The sequence below is a fragment of the Notolabrus celidotus genome, chromosome 9, assembly GCF_009762535.1.
Source record: "Notolabrus celidotus isolate fNotCel1 chromosome 9, fNotCel1.pri, whole genome shotgun sequence".
Taxonomy (NCBI): Eukaryota; Metazoa; Chordata; class Actinopteri; order Labriformes; family Labridae; genus Notolabrus; species Notolabrus celidotus.
This window is the reverse complement of record NC_048280.1, coordinates 26,397,804-26,420,399: the sequence shown is the minus strand read 5'-3', so window position 1 is coordinate 26,420,399 and position 22,596 is coordinate 26,397,804. Positions and strand designations below refer to the sequence as shown.

The following is a 22,596-nucleotide window of genomic DNA, read 5'->3' as shown; positions in this document are numbered from 1 at the left end:
TCACCTTTGCATGAGCTGCGAGCTCTCATGTGGTGGGGACTTTTCTGATCACGGAAGGGAACTGTGTTTGATTTCCCCTTCTGGTCGCTGGAGTTTGTATATGTAACACCCCTGTAAATAGACAGAGCTGTGGCATTTGGATCACTACACTACACTGCTTTTACAGTGTGACTCCTCAGTCTGTCCTCTTCTCTGTGGCCTTTTATACAACATTCGCCACCTTTCCCCCCATTCCATGTTTCTCCTGTTGACCATTTCCAGCTCTTTTCCACCCAGTAATCCTCAGAAGACATCTGTTTCAGGCTCCTGAGTGAACGCACCAGTGCCTTTGAACTGCTTGTTCAACCACTCCTATTCTTGCTGTCCAAGATTCTCGCCTTACTGTTTGGTAATAAATCTTGATGCTAGTGTAGAATACCGTGCCTTATGTTTTATGTGACTCTGACCTTGAAATCTTGAGCTCACAAGCAACAAGGACTCTGACCATTTTGGCATTGGCTCCCCCGCTGTCCTGCTGTCCAACAGATAAATGTGGAGCCTGCCTTTTTCTTGTCTGGGCTGCATGCCCATTAGGTTCTACTGTTGAGAGGCAGAGAGATGGAAGTAACTTTTCTTTTTGTCAGATGTGATCAATAAAGCTCAGTTTTCACTCTCTTTCTTTTCTGTGCACCTGCAGGGTCACCTCCTCCCAAGGTACGCTGGTTTAAGAACGGCCTGGAGATATACCCTGAACAATCAGAGTTTTCTGTGGGTAGGGATGGAGCTCTTATAATTAGCACAGCATCTGCCAGCCACAGTGGGGACTTTAAGTGTGTGGCTACCAATGATGCAGGCTCTGTGGAGAGAAAGACAAGGCTGAAAGTAAATGGTGAGAGTTGAGTAACAAACCATTCCTCACAGATCAACTTAAACGTAACAGACAAGTTGTTGTTAAAATTCCTTTTTTATTCTGCATGTCTAAAGTTCCCCCGGAGATCCAAGATGACGGGCAGCCACTGAACCTCACTGTCACCTTGAGGCAGCCTCTTACTCTGGGCTGTGATGCTTTTGGGATCCCCTCCCCAACAATCACCTGGACTAAGGATGATCGCCTTGTGAGTACTTCACCTTGAATTTCCTTTCACAGTGAATGTAAAAGTTTGGCTGCACTGTACTAGACATTATACAGCATCTATTTGATACCTAGCTGTGCAATGCCACCATGTGGCCATTGTTCTCATTACAATGACACGCTGAAGCTGGCACTAAACTGATATCTGTATGTTCAGGTGGACAGTCCTGGGGTTTACCTGCAGAATGGGAACAGGATGCTGAGAATCTACAGAGTTCAGCCAGAACATGCAGGAAGCTTTGTCTGCACAGCTCAGAACTCTGCTGGAGAGGCCCGGAGGGAATATCACATTGTGGTGCAAGGTGAGCTGTCACACTTATGCAAAGTAGAGCGTAAAAGAGGTCATTTCTTGCCACCAGTAAACTTAAAATTTCCTCTGAGAGCAATCTAAGATCTGTAACTATTGAATTAAATTTTAATTATCCACATGATGTAGCAAATCTTAAAAGTTGACATTTGGCTGATGCCCTGAGCCCCTCTGTAATGTTATAAAGTTTATCATTGTTTTTTCCTCATCCCAGTGATTTTTTGAATAAATCATTTAGCCTCTAGGTGATCTTTTGAATCATATTTATGGTGTTTGTGTACGCTGTTTTAGCTCCGCCAGTGATCTCAGGAACATCCCGCATGCAGGAGATGAATGTGGTTCTGGGCCAGGAGGTGGAGTTTCAGTGCAGAGTTAGCGGAAGACCAGCACCCAGAGTGGAGTGGAGCCGTGACGGAGAGTAAGCATCTTTATTGATTGACGTGACATTTACTCCCACAAGCAGGATCCAGTACCCGTGGTATCAATCTATTGTTCCATCCTCTCTTCAGGGTGCTGTCCCGTGACGGAGACCCCCACGTGGAGTTTCTGGAGGAAGGCCAGGTGTTGAAGGTGAAGTCTGTCAGACTGAGGGACCAGGGGCTTTACCAGTGTTTGGCGAGTAATAACGCAGGAACTCAGATGCGGCAGTTCAAACTCACAGTGCAAGGTCCTTACTTTAAAGAATGCTCTCATTCATTTTGTTATTCACAAAATAACTACAAAGGAAGTATTTTACAACTGGTCTCTGTTTCACAGCTTCAGCACAACACATGTCAATTCCCTTAGGCTCTATTCATGCCATGCTATGGGCAAGTTAAAATCTAATTGGCTGTTAAACATAGTGAATTATCCATGTTTCTCTGCAGCACCCCCCACCATCAAGGGCCCCAGTGAGACCTCAGAGGTGTCGGTGGTTCTAGGTTTCCCCACAGTCCTCCCTTGTGATGTTGAGGGCTCTCCCACACCAAGTATAACCTGGTTAAAGGACAACCAGCCCATCGTGTCCAGTTCTCAGCTCACTTACACCCGTGGTGGACAGGCACTGAGACTGGGCTCAGCACAGGGAGACAGCACAGGCCTCTACACCTGCAGGGCCACAAATCCTGCTGGCTCTGCCATAAAACAGTATTCTCTGAGTGTTTTGGGTAAGAGACATCTACACCGCTTACACCTTTTAGTGTCTTGGGCAGAACTTTTAATGATATGTATATATTCTTTTCCCCTTCAGTCCCACCGCAGATAGAGGGGGAGTCGACACCATTTGGTGGTCATGTGAAGAAAGTGCGGATCAATGGAAGTTTGACTCTATCCTGCCTGACCAAAGGTTTCCCTGAGCCCAAAGTTCAGTGGTTCAAAGAGGGACAGGTTGGTGTGTTATACATCCAAGCTCTGATTTTTGAAGAATCACATATATTTTTATTATAGAACAAAATTTTACCTCAAAATACATAAAACTGTGTAACATGGAACTCATTTTCTTGTGGTCTCTTTCCTTCACCCCCAAATGAATATTTTTATATCATCTGATGGACTTTCCTTGTCTTCAGTTACTCACGGGAAACATTCATGCTGGCCTCCGGGAGAGTAGCCAACTCCTTGAGATAGAGAGTGCCATGATGTCTCATGAAGGGCAGTACACCTGTGTGGTCACCAACTCAGCAGGAGAGGACAAGAGAGACTTTCATGTCACCATTCAGGGTGTGTTTATTTAATATTTGCATTATAGTCATATGTAATACCCCCCAAATTCCATAAGAGTGGGGGATACAGTGTAAAATGTTGACAAAAACATAATTTGATTATTTGCCAATAATTTAAATGCTTTATTTAAATGAAAATAGTGCACATACAACATATCAAATATCGAAACTGGAAAACGTGATTGTATTATGAAATACTTATTTTGATTTTAACTTAATGCCAGCAACATGTTTTCGAAAAAGTCAGGACAAGGACAAAGTAACTCTAAAAAAAGTTTTGTATGCTTTTTGATTGACAAACCATCCAATATTTTTACATTTTGCACAATGTCCATACTATTCAAGAATTTGGGTTGTATATGCTTGTCAAAAATGTAGCAACTTCTTTATAAATTTCCCTGGTCACATTTTATTTCTTTTGGATGGTTTATGGATTTGGTTCATATGAAATTCAAGAACTTGGAATAGACAAAAATGATTTCCTCAAATTGCTATAAAAAAGTGTATTGACTCAAACTTGCTCCTTTCTTGGTAGTTCCCCCAGTCTTCCACCGGGTGACTAATAGAGAAGCAGCCTGGGGTCTTGGACACGAGGATGATGAAAAAGACGATATGGTGGACAAGCGGGAGGTAGTCCTGGGTCATCCAATCAGCCTGTCGTGTGAGAGTAATGCAATCCCTCCACCCAAGCTCAGCTGGTACAAGGATGGACGAAAACTCACCTCTGCTGATGGAGTGATACTACGTCCAGGTCAGTAGGAATTCTAACTGTGGAAACTCAATTAAACCAGTAATTTCTTGGAGTGGTAGAATGAGGCTTTGTTCAATGGATACATGGGTCTGTCATTTCAGGTGGTCAGGTGCTACAAGTCACCAGAGTGCAGAGAGAAGATGCTGGAAGGTACACGTGTCAGGCTGTTAATGAGGCTGGAGAGGACCGCATGCACTTTGAACTGGAGATCCTTGGTAAGGTTGAATGTACATTATGTGCATGTTTTGGTTGAATGTGTTTAAATTGTTTTTGTTTGAAATTGTAAAAAAATCGTAACAAGAGGGGTGTCTGACGGGTTTTCCTCCTCAGTCCCTCCTGTGATCACTGGAGCGACGGAGGAATTTATGGAGGAGATGGGAGCAGTGGTGAACAGCACTGTGGTCCTCCACTGTGACGCCACTGGACACCCTGCTCCAGTCATCTCCTGGATGAGAGATGGACAGCCAGTGCTCTCTGACTCTCAACACCACATCAGCAAGGATGGGACCCAACTCCAGGTAGGACTCTTGTTCCAGCATTTGAACAGACACAACTCTGATATGCTTTATAATTGTTATATCTTTGTCTATTCTATTCCTTAGCTTCTCAGTGTCCAGGTTTCAGACATGGCTGGGTATCTGTGTGTTGCTGAGAACAAAGTTGGAACTGTTGAGAAACATTTCAGTCTGACAGTTCAAGGTAAGAAAAGTGCACAAGTCCATAAAACGGCATTATTAACACCTTTGTATATCCAATTTCATTGTGATGTGAAGGCCCAATAAATGTCTCTTGTAATGAATCTTATTAAACCTCTGTTGCTTTCTATTTCAGTTCCTCCCAGAGTTAATGGTGGTAAAGAAGAGGAGGTCAGTGTGGTTGAGGGCCACATGGTGTCATTGTTGTGTGACGTCCAAGCGTACCCTCCTCCTGAAATCACCTGGACTAAAGATGGGCAGGTCTTGCGATTTAGTGCAGGTCTTCACATTCTGCCAGGTCAGACATTGGTCAACCATTATGCCAAAATTATTTTTGTCAGGAGCATGTCCTTTGTTTGAATTTAATAATAGCACGGATATTACATTTTGTATTACTTTCTATAATATTAAAGGTGGCCAGATGCTACAGTTGCCTCGGGCCAGACTAGAAGATGCTGGACAATATGTCTGCACAGCCACCAATGCTGCAGGCCAGGACCAGAAGAGTATTATTCTCAGTGTTTATGGTGAGCAAACACATGGTAACCCATCTTCACAATTCAGCCACATATACAGATGATCAAATCTTAAAACATTGTCCGAGCAAAAAGAAAAAAAAAGTGTTTACTGCAAGCCAGCTGTGGCTGAGGAGAGTTTGAGAGTGAATCATATCATGTCTGAATGAGATCATGTCCTATCTGTATTTGTAATCCATCAGTCCTGCCCACCCTGAAGCCCCATCCAAATGCTGAGTCAGACTTGGTGACCCCACAAGTCGGCTCCTCTGTCACACTGAGATGTGAAGCCCATGGTGTCCCCGAGCCCGAGGTCACATGGTACAAGAATGGGTTTCAACTGGCTGCAGGGAATGGACTGAAGATGGATCATCATCAGCTGCAGATTGTCGGGGTTCAGGTCAGAAAAGGTTTTATGTGAAAGTTATAAATATAAAAAAATCATGTCTGACCAAAAGAGGTTTTTGAAAGGATTCAAACATTTTGGATCTCTTAAATATACATCATAAACTTTCATACATCATAAAATTCACAGGGTGTAAAAGACTAGGACTGGAGATGAAACACTTGCCCCATCTTTGACTTTGTTGTACATCAACTAAATTTACCTGATTGAGAAAACATGCAACAGCGAGCATAAGAATAAGGAGCCTTCTTTCCCTCTTCCATGTCTGCATCCTCCCTCACTACAATGAACTTCTGCTTTGGTTCCTAGCTGGCAGATGGTGGTGCTTACACCTGCAAAGTATCCAATATGGCTGGGCAGGTGGACAGAACTTTCAGACTGACAGTTCATGGTGAGAATATGTCTCCTATGTTTACAAAGTTACAGTCTTCAAAGGGAGTAGTCAGAATTTTTTAAACTATAAAACACATTTATTTCCACAGTTCCACCTGTCCTGGACGGACCTCTCCGGGAGTCCTTGAACTACACCCTTGGCTCCCATGTGGCCCTACTATGTGAGGCCTCAGGGGTCCCTATGCCAAGCATCACCTGGCTCAAAGATGGAACTCCTATTGGTAAGATAGAGGCAGTGATGGATTTACTAACAATATGCATTTGTGATATGTGACAGAATGAGTAAGTGACTGTTTGTGCTGTTCAGAGAGCAGTCTACAGTGGCAGTGGTCAGTTCGGGGGAACAGGCTGGAGCTGGGGCCTCTCACTCTGTCTCATGCTGGAATATACACCTGTGTGGCCAAAAACAGCGAGGGGCAAACACAGAGAGACTACTCACTCACTGTGCAGGGTAAGGAGATACTAAGAAATCTGTGCAAGATGAGAGACATCCGCCTAGAAAATACTATGAACCATGCATAAAAGTAATAACTTTCTGCAGCCTTAATCATTAATCTTTGTTTTACTCAGTATCCCCTACCATTCTGGACTCTGAACAGCCAACTGATGTGAGTGCACCTGTGGGAGAGGAGCTGACCCTGGAGTGCAGAGCCACAGGAATCCCAACCCCACGCCTCAGCTGGCTAAAAGATGGAGTGACTTTAGAGGGATCAGACACCCAACACATCGCGTAAGTCATCAACATTCCTAATTTTTGCCAGGGCTTCAAACACGATTAAAAAATATAAATGCTACATTAGAGTCAGGGTTTGTGAAACTGCAATATTAATGTAAAGCTAGTGCTTCTGTGTAGGACTGAGGGGTTTATAGACAGACAAAAAGAATAGTTCAAAGTCCCTTGCCTAATTTCATCAGGGTGAAGTGCGAGAGCAGCTGTAAGACAGCTGTTCAGGAGCTTATGTGGTCAGTGCAACTGCATTAGACGGCATAGAAATTGTCTGTGTGTGTGTCTGCACTGTGAGAAAATCGTGGGATGATGATGATGATGATGATGATGATGATGATGATGATGATGATGATGATGATGATGATGATGATGATGGGAAAGTAGAACTGTGGTTTAGGGTTGAACAAACTAAAGATGCTGGTTTAAAATTGACAACATAGTAAGGTGTTTCTGTGAAACACAATGTGTATTTTTTTTATCCTGCAGAGTGACCCCTGATGGCAGCACACTTACATTACTGAGGCTGAGCCCTGAGGATTCTGGGACATACACCTGTTTGGCTGCCAGCCTGGCTGGACAGGAGAGCAAAATCTACACCCTCTTTGTACTGGGTCAGTTTGGACGTTATGTGTGTGTATCTGTGTTGTGGTTAAAGTCTTTGAGTAACTTGTTCTTCATTGATTTGACTTGTCACAGTCCCACCATCTATCTCTGGTGAGACCACCATCCCCAGAGAGGTGCAGGTCACTCAGGACAGTGCTGTGACTCTGGAGTGTCAAGCAGCAGGAAACCCTCCACCTCAGATCAGCTGGCTGAAGAACGGCCGTCCTGTGCTTCTCTCCCCGCGTACACGCCTCCTGTCTGGTGATTCTGTGCTAAGGTCAGTTTGGATAGAGCAGCTCAGAACAAACATTTATTCATCTGTCAAAAGATTGCATGAGGAGGAGTGAGGTAATGCTAAGTTTATTTTTTCTTTCTCATAAAGGATTTCTCCTGTGCAGCTGTCTGACTCTGGTGTTTACACATGCATAGCCCGCAGTCGAGCTGGTCTTGCTGAACTCAGCTATGATGTCCAGGTCCAAGGTAGACTCAAAAGATACATCTCTCTGACTTGCAATTTAACTGACATTCTGTGATTTCAAACTGAGGGGCTTATACTGATATATGTTTGTTGGTGTACACTCGGCAGTGCCCCCTGGTGTGGATCATGTTGAACCAGTGGAGCCGGTCACAGTGGTCCGGGGATCTTTGGTGACGTTAACGTGTGAAGCCCGAGGCGTTCCCCCTCCAACTCTGACATGGATGAAGGATGGCCAGCCACTCTCCCTTCACAGAAATCTGCTGCTGGACGGACAGGAGACCAGGCTGCAGCTGCCTGATGTAGCACCTTCAGACGCTGGTCTCTACAGCTGTGTGGCAAGTAACCAGGCAGGAAGCAGCACAAAGAGCTTTAACCTCACCGTGCTTGGTAATCCCGAAATAATTTGCTTCTAAATTTAAGACACAGTGTAAACTTCTTGAACAACTGAGAGCAAACATTCTGCTTTTGAATTCAGAACCACCAAAGATTTCCACTTCAAGCACTCCAGAGGAGCTGACCCTAGCAGTGAACAGTCCACTGGAGCTGGAGTGCACAGCTGTGGGAGTCCCACCTCCCACCCTCAGTTGGCTCAAAGATGGCCACCCCTTGGCAGGAACTGATATTGTCCAGCAGGATGGCCAATTTGTCAGGATTAGTAAAGTTCAGGTTAGTTTACTTCTGATGCAATCTGTTGATTCACATTTGTGATGAACTGCATCGATATGAGATGTTTCAGATGCTTTGATGCATGGGAATTTGTCTGTGTATCCAAAATTTACATTCTTAAAAAAATGAAAAACAGCAGTTTGAAAGCTTCAGTCCAGACTTGTCATGAAAGAACCACTCAAACTGATTGAATAATCCCTTTACAGGTGGAGGATGCAGGCCTGTACACCTGCTTGGCCAGCAGCCTAGCAGGAGAGGATGGACAAAACCACTGGGTCCGAGTTCAAGGTGACACAAGCTGTGTTCTCACATATTGTTCAACTTTGAAGAAATATATCACTTTCCCCTTCTGTCTTTTCTAACTCTCTTTCCTGCTCCTGGGACATAATAAATAAAGCTCAGGGAACATTCAGAACATCAGGATCTCTTTGTAGAAAAGTAAAAACAGACTTACTCATTCAGGCACAAGCACTTTTTGGCTATGGTGATATAAAGAATTTATACTGAATGCATCCAAGTGCACGCAATATGACATAAACACAGAGTTGTAGAAAGGAATTTATATTTGTGTTTGATGGCACAAAGCTTTAGTTTAGGATATAATGTGCAGCATCCCACTTTGTTCTACCTGTTTGTTCATGCCAGAATAAAATGATGGGATGCTTTTATAAATACAATTATATGAATGGCTGTTAGTACCTGCTCAGGTACTAACACCTCCTTTTTTGCACTTTGATGACACACCCAGCTTAGCTGAATCGTAAACTCTAAGTCATTACTGTGACAAAACACACACTCTAATAGGACATGCCTCTTAATGCTGCACTAAACACATCATCTTTTAGTGTAAACACATGGTTTTCTAACTGGCCTCTGATCTGCCTTCTGTGCCTCATGCCTTACCTAGCTGTTCTTTTTAAAGCTGCACTGAATGCATACTGGAATTTATGTCCTATTATTACATTTTGCCACTGCTTAATAATCATCAATTGTGTTTCAGTCCCGCCAACCCTTCTTGGCTCTGATGATGTGAGGACGCTGACAGTTCCAGTTAATGGACATCTGACCCTCGAGTGCCTGGCTGATAGTGTTCCTGCTCCCAATATAGAGTGGTACAAGGATGAGGCCAAACTGCAGGTACATAGTTGACAAAAAGAAGACAAATACTAATGTCCTACTAAGTCTCATTTGACTCAAACTTATCCTCCTGTTGTCTTAGCTGGGTGGGCGTATCCAGCGGCTAGCAGGCGGTCAGTACCTGGAGATACAGGAAGTCAGGCCAGAGGACAGCGGTCACTACAGCTGCGTGGTCACCAACATCGCAGGAAGCACCAGTCTGTTTTTCACAGTGGAGATTCTCTGTAAGTCAGCTTGACAATTTTGAGAAGATTTAAAACAATGTCAATGATAAACCAAATTGACTACATGACACAGCATTTTTTATATATTTCTGTAGTACCACCAGTGATAAAGGAGGGCAGCACAGTGGTGACAGCACATGTCGGCCAGGATGCAGTTCTACCTTGTGAGGTTGAAGGTGACCTTTCCACTACGGTCATGTGGAGGAAAGATGGCTTCCCTGTAACAAAAGATAGCAATAAGTAAGTCCAAAGTTGTTTTGTTTTAGTCTCTCCTTGTTACTTTACTTTTCCACATGTGATGCAAAAAAAAAAAACACACCACAGCTGCAGATCTTATTGGTGACTTTGTTTCAGGTACACTTTCTTATCAGAGGGCTCCTTGCGTGTTCATGGGGTTAAGCTGAGTGATGCAGGTCGCTATTACTGCACTGTGTCTAACCAGGCTGGCTCAGACCACAGAGGAATGGATCTACGAGTGTTTGGTAAATATAGCAAACACAAGTTAAAAGTTACCTTATGATTCTGGTGCTGCCTTTTTTGGTGATTTTATGTAACGTGATCACACTTTTTTACCTGTGAAGGTTTTGGTTGATATTATAGAGCAGTTGTCATGATTAAATACAGTATCTTATAGCATTAGAAACACATGAAAAGAAGATATTGGGTCAATGTGAATCTGTCCTGTCTCCTTTCAGTGGGTCCTTCCATCAGTCCTGGTCCATTCAATTTGACAGCAACCACAGGTATAAGAGCTTTGCTTAGCTGTGAGACTACAGGTATTCCCTCACCTACAGTGTCCTGGAAGAGAAATGGCACACCACTTGATATAAACCAGCAACCTGGTGCATACAGGTACACAAAAAGTTGTGGATGGACTGTATTATGCATATAATGCTCACAAAGCTGTAAAAGCTTAAAATCAAATTGTGTTGTTTTGTCCAGGTTACTCTCCTCTGGGTCCTTGGTTCTTCTGACACCGTCCACTGAGGATGAAGGTTACTTTGAATGCACTGCTGTCAATGAAGTTGGGGAGGAGCGCAGGGTCATTGAGGTCTTCATGCAAGGTATTGATTGTGATTTTTTGGACAACAAACAGTCGGTTGGAAACTCATTTGAGATGATGTAAGCGAAAAATTGTCCATTTGCACCTTCAGTCCCACCATCCATTGAAGATGATGTCACGACAGTCACAGCTGTGAAGATGTCTCCTGTGGTTTTGCCATGTCACGTACAAGGACGACCTCAGCCCACCATCACCTGGACAAAGGGAGGAGCCAAACTGGGCTCCAGAGGAGGGACCTACCGTGTCCTACCCACTGGTAAGACGTGTGTCTATGGAACTTTATAATGTTTCATAATACTTCTATAAAGACACAAAAACACTGGTCTATTCAAATTGTAATGCTGCACGGCAGGAATTAATTTATCTAATTTTGAAGTCAGCATGTTTGTACTCATTTTAATTCAGGAGTGTTGGAGATAACTGCTGCTGTGCCGAGTCATGCTGGCAGGTACACATGCTCAGCCCGCAACCCAGCTGGAGTGGCTCACAAACACATCTCTCTCACTGTGCAAGGTACGCCCAAACAGTACTGCTTGTTTGGATGCTTAGGGTTCAACAGTTATACAGATGTAACAACAAATGTGTTCTTTTAGAGCCCCCAGAGATCAGGCCAATGGCAGAGGAAGTGCAAGTGGTGTTGCATCATGGGACTGTTCTGTCCTGTATAGCACAAGGCCTTCCCAGGCCGTCCATCACCTGGCAAAGAGAGGGGGTTCCTATCGCAGCAGGTAATTAAATAGAAAGTTAAACACATTTTAACACTCACTTTATAAACAGCTTGTTACTGTGTGGTAGAAGATGCCTCTGGTGCTGACTTGACCACTTGTCAAATTCATGGAAAGATACTCATCAAAGCACACGTGTGATTCATTACTCAACCACAGGTCACAGGCTGGCTGTGCTCTCAAATGGAGCTCTGAAGTTTTCTCGTGTCACACTTGGCGATGCAGGGACCTATCAGTGTCTGGCAAAGAACGATGCTGGTGTAGCCATTGGCAAGACGAAACTTGTTCTCCAAGGTAACATGAACTCAAGAAAAAAGTGCTTTCTGCTGTGTTAACTCTTCAAACTGTCATGCACATCTGGCTAATATATTTTGGGAAATTACAAATGAATCTTTACTCACTCATTTCATGACCCTCAGTTCCACCAGTGTTGAGTGTGCCTCGAGTGGAGTACACTTCAGTGTTAGGTCAGCCAGTCAGTCTGGAGTGCGTGGCCGATGGGCAACCCCAGCCTGAAGTTAGCTGGCACAAAGAGAAGAGGCCTTTAGTTGACGGTGCTCACATACGAATCTTTGCCAATGGAACCCTGGCCATCACTTCGACCCAGCGCAGTGACGCAGGCCTATACACATGTACAGCCAAAAACCTTGCTGGCAGAGCCAGCCATGACATGAGGTTGGTTATTCAAGGTGAGTAAAGTGTGCCATGTTATATAAGGATGAATACAGCTGGTTAACATTTATTAGTTTTGTTTTTAAAACATTTTTTGCTTTCCAGTCCCACCCATGATTCCTCCATCGCAGACTGAACTGTCAGTCATTCAAGGATTCCAGGCACTGCTGCCCTGTGCTGCTCAGGGTTCACCAGATCCCAGGGTATCATGGGAAAAGGACGGTACATCTGTGCCCAACCTGCCAGGCAAATTCACCATCCTTCGATCAGGAGAGCTAATTATCGAGAGGGCTGAGGTTAGTACGAGTACAACCAGTTGTGTTTACTGGAGTCGGAGCTACATCTCTTTAGTGCTCAAGATATGGAACATCTCTGGTTGCTCCTCTCACACAGATGGGGGATGCTGGTGCGTTCACGTGTGTGGCAACCAATGCAGCTGGCTCTGTGAGACAAGACATCCGACTGTCCATCAACATGAGGCCAGCCTTCAAGGAGCTGCCGGGTGATGTTACCCTCAACAAAGGGCAGAGTCTGGTCCTTTCCTGCCAAGCTCAGGGAACTCCCAATCCTGTCATCTCCTGGACCATCAACAACAGTCCTTACCCAGGTACTGAGTGCCATCATATTCAAGCTTCTAGTGAATGATCTGTAATGCAGGATTATGAGTTAAAACATAAACATGTAATGAACTGTTTTGTTAAATGCTTCAGGTGCGACTGTAGACGAGGCAGGCAGGAGCTCTGTGATTGTTGACAATGTGACAATGAGTGATGCTGGAACCTACGTGTGCATAGCAGAAAACAGCGTGGGCTCCATCCGAGCACTCTCATTTGTCCGTATTAGAGGTGAGCGTTTGGTCAAGGATGAGTCAGGGGATTTCATTTCACTTTAAGCAGACATTTATATCAGCTTGTTGATCCTGCAAATTCTTGCCGCCTGTCTTTAGAGCCTCCAGTGTTGAAGGGTGAAGCTCACATGTCTCAGACAGTCATCCAGGGAGGCTCTGCTGTCCTTGACTGCCCTGTCCACGGAGACCCCAGTCCTATCCTCCGCTGGCTCCGAAATGGACAAGCACTACTCCGCTCGCTCCGAATGCAAGCACTTCACAATGGATCCTTGATCATTTACCGCATCACTGTAAATATACCTCTGTTTATGACTTTCTTTATTTAGTATGATTCAGAGCAGTGACCCTCTCTCGTGATAAATTATGTCAAACCAAGTCGCTCACGTTTCAGTGACTAAGCCCTCTAGGTTTACCACTAACATTACTCATTGTTTGATGATTTGGAAAACATGGCAGTATTCATCTTATCCAGTCTCCCCCTGCAGTCCCCTTGTGTGGAGGAACAGTGAGTGACTGTCCTGCAGCGTCCCTCTCCCACGAAATCAGATTCACTTCAGACAGAGAGGCTAACAGCATTAGCAGCAGAGGGAGGAGGTGAGCAGAGAGCTGGATGTTCCCAGACTCTGCCCCTATCTCCTTAGGCTGTAACCTTGTTAGGTCTCTAACTGCTGCTGTAATTGCACAGCCTGCAGTTGGGACTTTCTCACAGACTTATGACCGTCCTTCCCACAGAGCAGTCGAATGTGAAATTTCCTCTCTAGGGCCCATAATATCTATTACTAGAAATAATTCAATGGAACACAGACTCAACAGCCCTTAAGAAACAGAAAAAGTTTCCTTTGATCCAAAAACTGTATGTGATCTAAGGCACTCGTGTGTCCTGGAGATGTGTGGCCTCTTCAAATGAAAATTGTTCCTCAGTGTGCCAGTTAAGCAGAACTCTCCTCTTCTACCTGTTTGATGTACAGGCTGCAGATGAAGGGGAGTACCAGTGTGTGGCTGAGAGTGAAGCTGGAACAGCTGAGAGGACCATTACTCTCAAAATTCAGAGTAAGTTCTGAGTTTACTGTAACATACAGGGAAATAACATCAGGTTATGACATATGTACATCACCTAATTTCTACTGTCTTGGATTTTGCTGCTTTGTCCACCCTTTTCTATAAACCTTTATTTATTTAACAAATAATCAAAACTCAAGACTCTCTTGATCTCTCTTTCAAACACAGTCAATGGAGGCTACTCAAACTGGGAGGAATGGGGTCCATGCAGTAGTACTTGTGGACAGGGCTTCCAAGAACGCGTAAGAATATGCAACAACCCAGAACCAGCAAATGGCGGTAGACCATGCAGCGGCCCCAATACAGACTCAAGGAAATGTCAAACCGGTCTCTGTCCAGGTACAATTTTATTCTTTCCACTAGCTGACTCTTTTTAATGTCACTGCGTCAGTATTTCAGTCTCATCAGGTCACAAGGTACAGCATGCATTGTCATACTGAATTCTGTTTTCTGCATGACAGGACAGAGTATAACAAAGGTTAACTTTGAGTCAGAGTAGACAGACAAAATACATTTCTGTGTTATGGGTATGAATATTATTAAAGTATTTTAAATGTTTCATTCATCAACCTAAATTCAGCTTTTAAAAAAAAGATATTTTCTTAGTTACTGAAAACGTACTTTGTTTTCTTCCTGTTTGATAATGAAAGGAGAGACTCCTCGAAAGACCAGAGGCAGCCTGACTGGCATGGTGAACGAGAGAGAGTTTGGTGTGTCTTACCTGGAGGCCAATATTACAGACAATGAGGTGGAGGGGAGCAGCACTCTGCAGGCACGCCTGGACAGCATACCTCCAACTGTGGGTGAGTGCACGCACATTAGATTTCCTGGTTATATCTGCATATTGCAGCATGTTGCACTGAAACTATGGCTTGAGAGAAAAGGCCTCACGGTCATTATAGCGCTTTTACCATTTAGGATTTTTGGAATCAGAAGTGTCTTTATTTGGCAACAGGGAGGCGGAGAAACGATTGCTTTGTAACTGTCCTGGTTGATAGGCAGCTGGTGAAGCTACTTGTCAGTCAACCACACTCTAAAGTACACCTTGCTTTACATAGACAAGTTGGGATGCTCTGTAAAAAATCTATAAAAACAGATGGTTCATGGTTTTCAAATCATCTAAACTCTGTACTTTATTGAATAGTGCAAGGACAGCAAATAGAATGTTGAGACTGAAAAAAATGTACTGTTTAATGAAAAAGTTATGCCCATGTGAAATGTGATACCAGTAACACATTTAAAAAAAGTTGGGCCAGAGACAACATAACACTGACTAAAGTTCTGTCAAGTTAGGTATATTATGTTCAACACTCACTTTATAAACAGCTGTAAAGTTCTGTATACAAAACCCGGAGGAAGATATCCCAAATAATTAAATTAATTTGCAACCAGTTATTAACATGACTGGGTATAAAAAGGGCATTCCAGAGAAGTTCTTAGAGGTAAAGACGGGAAGAGATTCATCACTCTGTGAGAGACTGCATGAGCAAATAATTCAACCATGTCAGCATAATGTTCCTCAGAGTAAAATTGCAAAGACTTTGGGGATGTCAGCATCTAAATGACATCATTAAAAGATTCAGGGAATCTGGAGAAATATCTGTACCAAAGGTGACAAGGCCAAAACAAAGACATCATGGCCATGCTCTTTGGGTCTACAGGTGGCACTGCATTAAAAACATACATGACTCTGTAGTGGAAATTCCTACATGAGCAGTGAAAACTGTACCATGCAAAGAAGACACCATATATAACTACGACCCAGAAACCCCAGCAGTAATTTATGGTCCCTGTAAGAGGCTTCTCTGGGCCAGAGCCCAGAGAAGCCTCTTACAGGGACCATAAATTACACAAATCTGATCTAAAGAACACATGAAAGTAGAGTTTGAGCTCATTAACTCATTCAGAAAATGCTTACTGAGGAAATGTAAAGGAAGTCAGAGGTAGAGTCCTTTGACTTGCTTTTTTCTCCCTCTGCTGGTCATTTGAAAATATGTAGGTTTTAGTTTTATTATGAGTCTCCCTGTAAAGACTTCAATATCTGCATTTATGTGGTTCTGCAGGACACTCAGTGCTAATACTGCTTTCTTCCAGGTCCTTTGATGAGGGTGCTGGTGCCTGTGTTTGCTCCCATGTACTGGACCACTGTGCTGCAAAACGGAGCAGCTAGAAATGGCTTCTCCCTCACTCAGGGCCGGTTCAGACAGGAGTCTCAGCTGGAGTTTGAGACTGGTACATTTGCCCTAGAACCATTTGTATATGTTTATTGTTTTTCTTAAGTCTTAACCAATGAATGTGTCAAACCTCTGGTCAATTTGAGGTCATGTGAGCTTAACCAATTACTCAATACATCTGTTACATGTGACAATTCTTGCACATAAAAATCACAGAGGTTGTTGATAACACTTTATAAGTAATATACATATTTGTATTAGTTATGGTGAGTGCACTCTACGTAGATATGATGCAAAAAAAGCTATCAGCTGGTCACAAAAACTAAATTTATGAACACGTTATCTTCTGTAGTTCACACAACAACCAGCAGGTGGCACCAGATGAAGACTTCCAAACATTCTCCTGATGCTTCTTTGTGCTTCTGAACAGGATTTGATTGTTGTTTTTTGATCTCTCTGAACAGGGGAGATTCTCCATTTGACCCATGTTGCCAGAGGTCTGGATTCTGAGGGAGTCTTATTAATTGACATCGTAATTAACGGATTTGTGCCTCCTTCATTGACATCATCTCATCTAAGCCTTCAGGTGCGTTTCACTGCTGCTTCCAAATAACACGTACTCAAGACCTGAAACATATCTCAGATAGTCTGTTGACATGCCAAAGACCCTCTCCAGTAGCTCTGACCTGATTTCTCTTGCGTCCCTCAGGAGTTCGATGAATCATACCTGCAGACAGGCCAAGGACAGCTGTACTCGTGGTCTTCACAGACCCACCAGAGAGAAGGAAACCCCTTGGTGCTACGCTGCAACCAAACCATTATTTATGAGGGCCAGGAGGAACGCCAGGGCCCTCTGCTGCAGCTGCTCAAGGTCTCTGGGATGAACAGTGTCTACAACATGTTTACCCTCACGGTCGACTTCCACATCACTGCCAGCCTTCTGGTACCAGGTCTGCAGAATGAAAACACATTGATTTAAAACTTTACCATCAGTACATCATATGGAGCACTAGAAGTGAATGTTGAAACAGCCATAAACTAAACTTTACTGTTTGCAGATGGTTATGATGAAACATGCCCTAAAGGTTTCAGTCTTGACACAGCCTCCTACTGTGCTGGTATGCTGCTTTCCCTTGTCATGCCTCATTCATCGTCAACATTTTCATAAACATTTGTCAGTCTGCCAAATTTGTTTTAACAACTAAACATGTTCTTATTAGATGAAGACGAGTGTGCACTCCAGTCTCCTTGCTCCCACTCATGTAACAACATCATGGGAGGATTTTCCTGTTCATGCCCCTCTGGCTTCACCATCCCTACAGATGCGAACACATGCACCGGTGAGTCAAAAGCAACCTCTTGCTGGAGCTTGCATGAACACTTATAAAAATCTACAAAGAGAATTTTCTAGCTGATTGAGGGGAAAATCTTCATCTGCCTCGCAGGCCTTATGTTTGTGTTTCATTTAATTTGGTACAGATATCGACGAGTGTTCCCAGGGCTCGCACATGTGCCACTACAACCAGCAGTGTGTCAATACAGTGGGTGCATATCGCTGCCAGGCCAAGTGTGGACCAGGATTCAAACCCAGCATCACAGGAAGCAGCTGTGAAGGCAAGTGTCACTGTTAATCACTGTTACTCACTCTGCTCTGTCATTCAAAGAGAGACACTCTGCATGTCTCTTTCTTTGTTCAGACCTTTTCCTTCCTGCAGATCTCATCCCTAACCACACAGTGTTTTAAAGAGTACAGAGTAGACAAAGACAAATGTGTCAATTGTGTTACAGATGTGGATGAGTGCCAAGAGTCAGCCCTCTCCCCTTGCCAACATCAGTGTCTCAACACCCTGGGCTCCTTCCGCTGTATCTGCCATCCTGGATACCAGCTGTCTGGACATCGCTGCATTGGTCAGTTACATAACTTGTTGGGACTGCTGTGTGCTCTTAAGAGCTTAAAAAAAGTCAAGGAAAATTCATCATTGTTACTTAGTTATAAAGGTGTTAGATTTACCTACTTCTTCAACATATTACAAAATGACTATGATGCTTTGAATAACATCATTACTTGCATAACGGCTCTGTTTTTATGCACTTTTTCAGACATCAATGAGTGCATGAGGAATGTGTGCCCAGCTCACAAGGAGTGCCAAAACACAGAGGGAGGATACCAGTGTCTTGACAGCTGCCCAGCTGGCATGACCAAAGCAGAGAGTGGAGCCTGTGTTGGTGAGAAACTTTTATACTTGTTTAGCGAGTGCCTTCCTCAGTGAGTAGGGACTAAATGTAGCATTTAACCAATTACTTGTTTCATACAGACTTGAGATGAAGTCATTGTGCATCATAGACTAAGTTTCAACCACCAAATCAAAACTGTTGGCAGCTCCTTCAGACCTCCTCAGTGTATTTTGTGTTACATAACACCACAGGAGGTTTCCCAGGATGGCATTCTAGGAGTAGAACAGTAAGAGGTTGCTGCATGTCCTTCAAAGAGGGGAGAGAAGTTTTTTTTTAATTCAGATAATTTGTGCACAAAAGAAAAAAAGGATCCTCTTCATAACAGGATACATCAAAGTTTACAGTATTATAGTTTAAAATGTGTAGTTATATTTTATTGAAGTATAAGAAAGCATCATATCTGTAGTATTAATTTGCTGTTAACTGTATATTTTTCAGATATTGACGAGTGCCAGGATGGAAGTCATATGTGCCGCTACACTCAGATCTGTCAGAATACAATCGGAGGATATGGTTGTGTTTGTCCAAGAGGTTACAGGTCCCAGGGAGTAGGCTTCCCATGCCTAGGTATTACATCTCCAATGTTATTCTCTGTATTACAAACCACCATTTGCACTCATACATGAGGAATAACGTGATCCTTGTTCTACCTTGCAGACATAGACGAGTGTGTGCAGGCGCCAAACCCCTGTGCCTTCCAGTGCCGCAACGTGCCTGGCAGCTTCAGGTGCCAGTGTCCTCCTGGTACCGTGCTGCTCGGAGACGGGCGCTCCTGTGCTGGGCTGGAGAGGGGGACCACTTTCACCAACGGCACCAGAGTCAGGGCAAGACTCCGCCCACAGCTGGTGTCATCTCTTGGCAGGCCAATCCTGTCGCGTACACAGGGAGTGTCTCGCATTACCAGACAGAGCTGTCCTGCAGGGTACACCAACCGAGATGGCACGTGTGTTGGTGAGTGTGCATCTATGCAAGGACACAATTAAAATAACTTTGAGATAAATTCTATTCTGCAAAATAGATAAGGGCCTGTACTTAATATTTTATGGAAACATTAGTGCCACTTTAAAAACTGAAGCCTGAAGACTTAATAAGTAGGATTTGCGAGCTCCATCAAACATTAAACTCTGCTATAAAACAGCTTATCGTATCTCAAACTCTCCTTTCTTTTTTGTATTCTCCCTTCAGATGTTGATGAGTGTCTGCTCAGGAAGCCATGTCAGCACAAGTGCCGAAACACCATTGGCAGTTTCCAGTGTCAGTGTCCCCCCGGTTACCAGCTCTTACCCAACAGAAGGAGCTGTAAAGGTAAGCTATCATAAACTGTAATGGCATGGCATTCATTAATTCATCACTGCAGCAAAGTTCCTCACCACCTCTTTTTCCAGACATCGACGAATGTGTAGAACAAGGCATCAAATGTGGACACAATCAGATGTGTTTCAATACCAGAGGTGGATATCAGTGCCTAGACACGCCCTGCCCTGCATCATATCACAGCGGAAGAAGCCCCGGGTAAATGCAGAACTGAATAGTTTACTGAAAACATTATTAGGGGATAAATTCTGCACTTATGTGAAGCTCTGTGTCACTGGTATTTGACTTCTATCCTGTTGACCTTTCAGGACCTGCTACAGGCTTTGCTCCTCTCTGGATTGTGCAGCAGCAGGAGGCTTTCCTCTGCTGCTGCAGTACAAGCTGCTCACACTCCCATCAGGTATCCCCTCCAATCACAACGTCGTACGACTGTCGGCTTTCTCAGAGTCAGGTGTTCTGCAGGAGCGTACGTCCTTCACCATACTGGAGCAAGAATCAGAGACAGGTGTTCTGGGCCGAGTGTTTGGCATCAGAGACGAGACAGGCAGAGGGATCATTTTCACACTGAGGCCTCTGGACAGACCAGGACTGGTGCGGCTCAAGGTGCAGGCCACCACCATTTCACCACAGGGACGCATCACCTACCAGAGCATCTTCATCATCTACATCTCCATATCAACATACCCGTACTGAGACTTTTCCCTGACTGCTCTACTGATGACTCTGCCCCTCAGTGGCCTCAAATCCCCCAAAACCCTGTGACAAGGACACGGGCCCCACAAAGAAGATTAAACACACAAGATAAATCCGACGTGGTTAGCAAGACGATCCATTGAAGATGTGTTCCCAAGCCTGTGACTGAATCGATGGGTGCATCTTTCCAATCAATAATGAAAACGCAGAATGTAAAGAAGTGTAATCTCATTGAGCACAGAGATTTTTATGTTCTGCTCTCTATCATTGTGTATATTAGTTTTGCTCACTCTGGGACAGATTTCTTCTCATATGTTTGCATCCTGCACTTACAAACAGAAGTCTTTCCACATCTTTGAAACTGTATGATGTCCCCCCTCTTATTTTAATTTATTTAAGTCATTGAATGCATCACTGGTTTACCATCTGTCCCAGAGGGTTTGAGGTAATAAGATTCTACCAGCATTGTTATGACAATCCTTAGATGGCACATTGTAACAGTGGCTTGTAGGTAGTGACAGTGTTTGATCCATTTTATGTGTTTTTGTACTCTTTTGTAACATTTTTTATCATGTGAGAAAGTGTAAAGGTGCTATTCTGAATGTAGCTTTTTAGTAAAGAACTTCCCTGTGTTGATGATGCAAGTGGTGTTCATTACAAGAAAAGATGGCAGTTATTAAACACTCACTATGTATTTATTTTCTGCAGTGTGGCATTGGCTAATCTGGTTTATCTAATCTGGATTCACGTCACTTACAACATTTTAGTTTTCTTCTTTAAATATTTGGTGCCATCCCACAAGTGCCTTCATATTGACAAATCTGAGAAGGGAAGTTATGAAAACCAAAATATGCAACAATTGCAGTCAAAATATCTGTTCTCTCTTTGCAAGTGAAACATTTCCCTGTTGTTGTGTGAGTGTTTAATATTTGTACAAATAAAAAGGCCAACACTTTTGCTTCTGTCTGTTATTACCAACCATTATCTGAATCACTCTTGGTCATAACTTATCTTAAACCCTAGAATAACATTTTCCTTACTGCAGTTTGCATGTTGCTGCAAATATTTCTGATAAAACAAGATGAGAACGTCGACACAACCCACTCGGGAGTGTATTTGGCCACAACATTAATGCTGCCTCATTAACTCTGAGAACAGATGACAATCTGGCTTTGAGATTATTTCTACAGTGGCTTACTTTGACTCAAACTTCCAGTGACCCTGAAATAATCCTGGAAAAGGATGTGTGACAACAAAATAAGACCCATGTTTACTCTCAGATAAAGATGAATAACATCTATTTTTGACCATACATCTGAAGTCTGTCCTCTGATATTTTTGCCGACCGCTGGCTTGATCGAATAAACACTTTGTGGGTGGGTGAGGCAAGAGATCAGGAGTAGAGTGTTAAATCTGGTGCACTTTCACCAAGTGATGGCACTTTAAAAAGTTTACACTTTGGCCAGTTTGAACCAAAAGTCTCAGACACGCTTTATTGGATTAAGACGTCCAGATGGATCTATTCATTATCTATACATATGAAAATCTTTTACTGCTGCAGAATTGTGTTTAAAGTCAACCAGGCTATCACTTCAATGGTTGAAAAAATTACTGAATGTTAGTGTATATAACGCTTTTGTTGCCTTTTGACCACTCAAGGTGATTTTACACTGCACGTCACACTCACCCTGTAAACCTGCCCTTTGGCACAAACACACACAATCACACTCTAACAACAGAGCCTGCTTTGTAAAGTTCTTATCTGATACCAGCAGTTCTCTTATCATTCATACACTTACACACCCTGGCTATACCTTAAAGGCATTTAAGGGTTCATTGTCTTGCCATGGGACACTTTGCATGTGGACTGTAGGAGCTGCGTTATCAAACTGCCAACACTCTGATTGACAGATAAGCTCACTCTACCAAGCAACAGCCGTCCCAAAAGCTGCTCTGGACAACAATGCATCAGCACTTCAGAGGGCCAATAAATTCACCTTGTCTGAATGTCAGTGCATGAGTCTACAGATCAAGTAGTTGATGGTGGATATAACATAGAGTATGGTCTTGACCTGCTCTGTTTGTAAGGCGTCATGGGACA

The 22,596-nt window shown here is 43.5% G+C and overlaps 1 protein-coding gene across 1 annotated transcript in view; it reads left to right on the top strand.

The window, feature by feature from the left end:
* Positions 1-21,452, top strand: part of hmcn2 (hemicentin 2) — a 44,572-nt gene extending 23,120 nt beyond the window's left edge. Inside the window, exons 26-81 of the mRNA XM_034692729.1 lie at positions 677-868; positions 964-1,094; positions 1,269-1,413; positions 1,710-1,836; positions 1,928-2,085; positions 2,285-2,563; positions 2,647-2,783; positions 2,966-3,116; positions 3,654-3,869; positions 3,971-4,084; positions 4,200-4,387; positions 4,472-4,568; positions 4,701-4,862; positions 4,978-5,091; positions 5,283-5,479; positions 5,795-5,876; positions 5,968-6,099; positions 6,186-6,329; positions 6,449-6,608; positions 7,092-7,216; positions 7,302-7,485; positions 7,591-7,688; positions 7,795-8,073; positions 8,162-8,352; positions 8,559-8,640; positions 9,353-9,489; positions 9,572-9,713; positions 9,809-9,953; positions 10,068-10,195; positions 10,409-10,565; positions 10,656-10,777; positions 10,868-11,032; positions 11,182-11,289; positions 11,370-11,504; positions 11,661-11,795; positions 11,921-12,190; positions 12,279-12,469; positions 12,567-12,780; positions 12,884-13,018; positions 13,120-13,310; positions 13,989-14,070; positions 14,248-14,418; positions 14,730-14,882; positions 16,174-16,311; positions 16,718-16,839; positions 16,963-17,203; positions 17,312-17,371; positions 17,474-17,593; positions 17,733-17,867; positions 18,042-18,161; positions 18,354-18,479; positions 18,927-19,055; positions 19,146-19,439; positions 19,674-19,793; positions 19,874-20,000; positions 20,111-21,452. Coding sequence (XP_034548620.1) covers positions 677-868; positions 964-1,094; positions 1,269-1,413; positions 1,710-1,836; positions 1,928-2,085; positions 2,285-2,563; positions 2,647-2,783; positions 2,966-3,116; positions 3,654-3,869; positions 3,971-4,084; positions 4,200-4,387; positions 4,472-4,568; positions 4,701-4,862; positions 4,978-5,091; positions 5,283-5,479; positions 5,795-5,876; positions 5,968-6,099; positions 6,186-6,329; positions 6,449-6,608; positions 7,092-7,216; positions 7,302-7,485; positions 7,591-7,688; positions 7,795-8,073; positions 8,162-8,352; positions 8,559-8,640; positions 9,353-9,489; positions 9,572-9,713; positions 9,809-9,953; positions 10,068-10,195; positions 10,409-10,565; positions 10,656-10,777; positions 10,868-11,032; positions 11,182-11,289; positions 11,370-11,504; positions 11,661-11,795; positions 11,921-12,190; positions 12,279-12,469; positions 12,567-12,780; positions 12,884-13,018; positions 13,120-13,310; positions 13,989-14,070; positions 14,248-14,418; positions 14,730-14,882; positions 16,174-16,311; positions 16,718-16,839; positions 16,963-17,203; positions 17,312-17,371; positions 17,474-17,593; positions 17,733-17,867; positions 18,042-18,161; positions 18,354-18,479; positions 18,927-19,055; positions 19,146-19,439; positions 19,674-19,793; positions 19,874-20,000; positions 20,111-20,495 — 8,783 coding nt within the window. The 3' untranslated portion in view covers positions 20,496-21,452. The remainder of the gene's footprint in view (positions 1-676; positions 869-963; positions 1,095-1,268; positions 1,414-1,709; positions 1,837-1,927; positions 2,086-2,284; positions 2,564-2,646; positions 2,784-2,965; positions 3,117-3,653; positions 3,870-3,970; positions 4,085-4,199; positions 4,388-4,471; positions 4,569-4,700; positions 4,863-4,977; positions 5,092-5,282; positions 5,480-5,794; positions 5,877-5,967; positions 6,100-6,185; positions 6,330-6,448; positions 6,609-7,091; positions 7,217-7,301; positions 7,486-7,590; positions 7,689-7,794; positions 8,074-8,161; positions 8,353-8,558; positions 8,641-9,352; positions 9,490-9,571; positions 9,714-9,808; positions 9,954-10,067; positions 10,196-10,408; positions 10,566-10,655; positions 10,778-10,867; positions 11,033-11,181; positions 11,290-11,369; positions 11,505-11,660; positions 11,796-11,920; positions 12,191-12,278; positions 12,470-12,566; positions 12,781-12,883; positions 13,019-13,119; positions 13,311-13,988; positions 14,071-14,247; positions 14,419-14,729; positions 14,883-16,173; positions 16,312-16,717; positions 16,840-16,962; positions 17,204-17,311; positions 17,372-17,473; positions 17,594-17,732; positions 17,868-18,041; positions 18,162-18,353; positions 18,480-18,926; positions 19,056-19,145; positions 19,440-19,673; positions 19,794-19,873; positions 20,001-20,110) is intronic.
* The last annotated feature ends 1,144 nt before the right edge of the window (positions 21,453-22,596 follow it).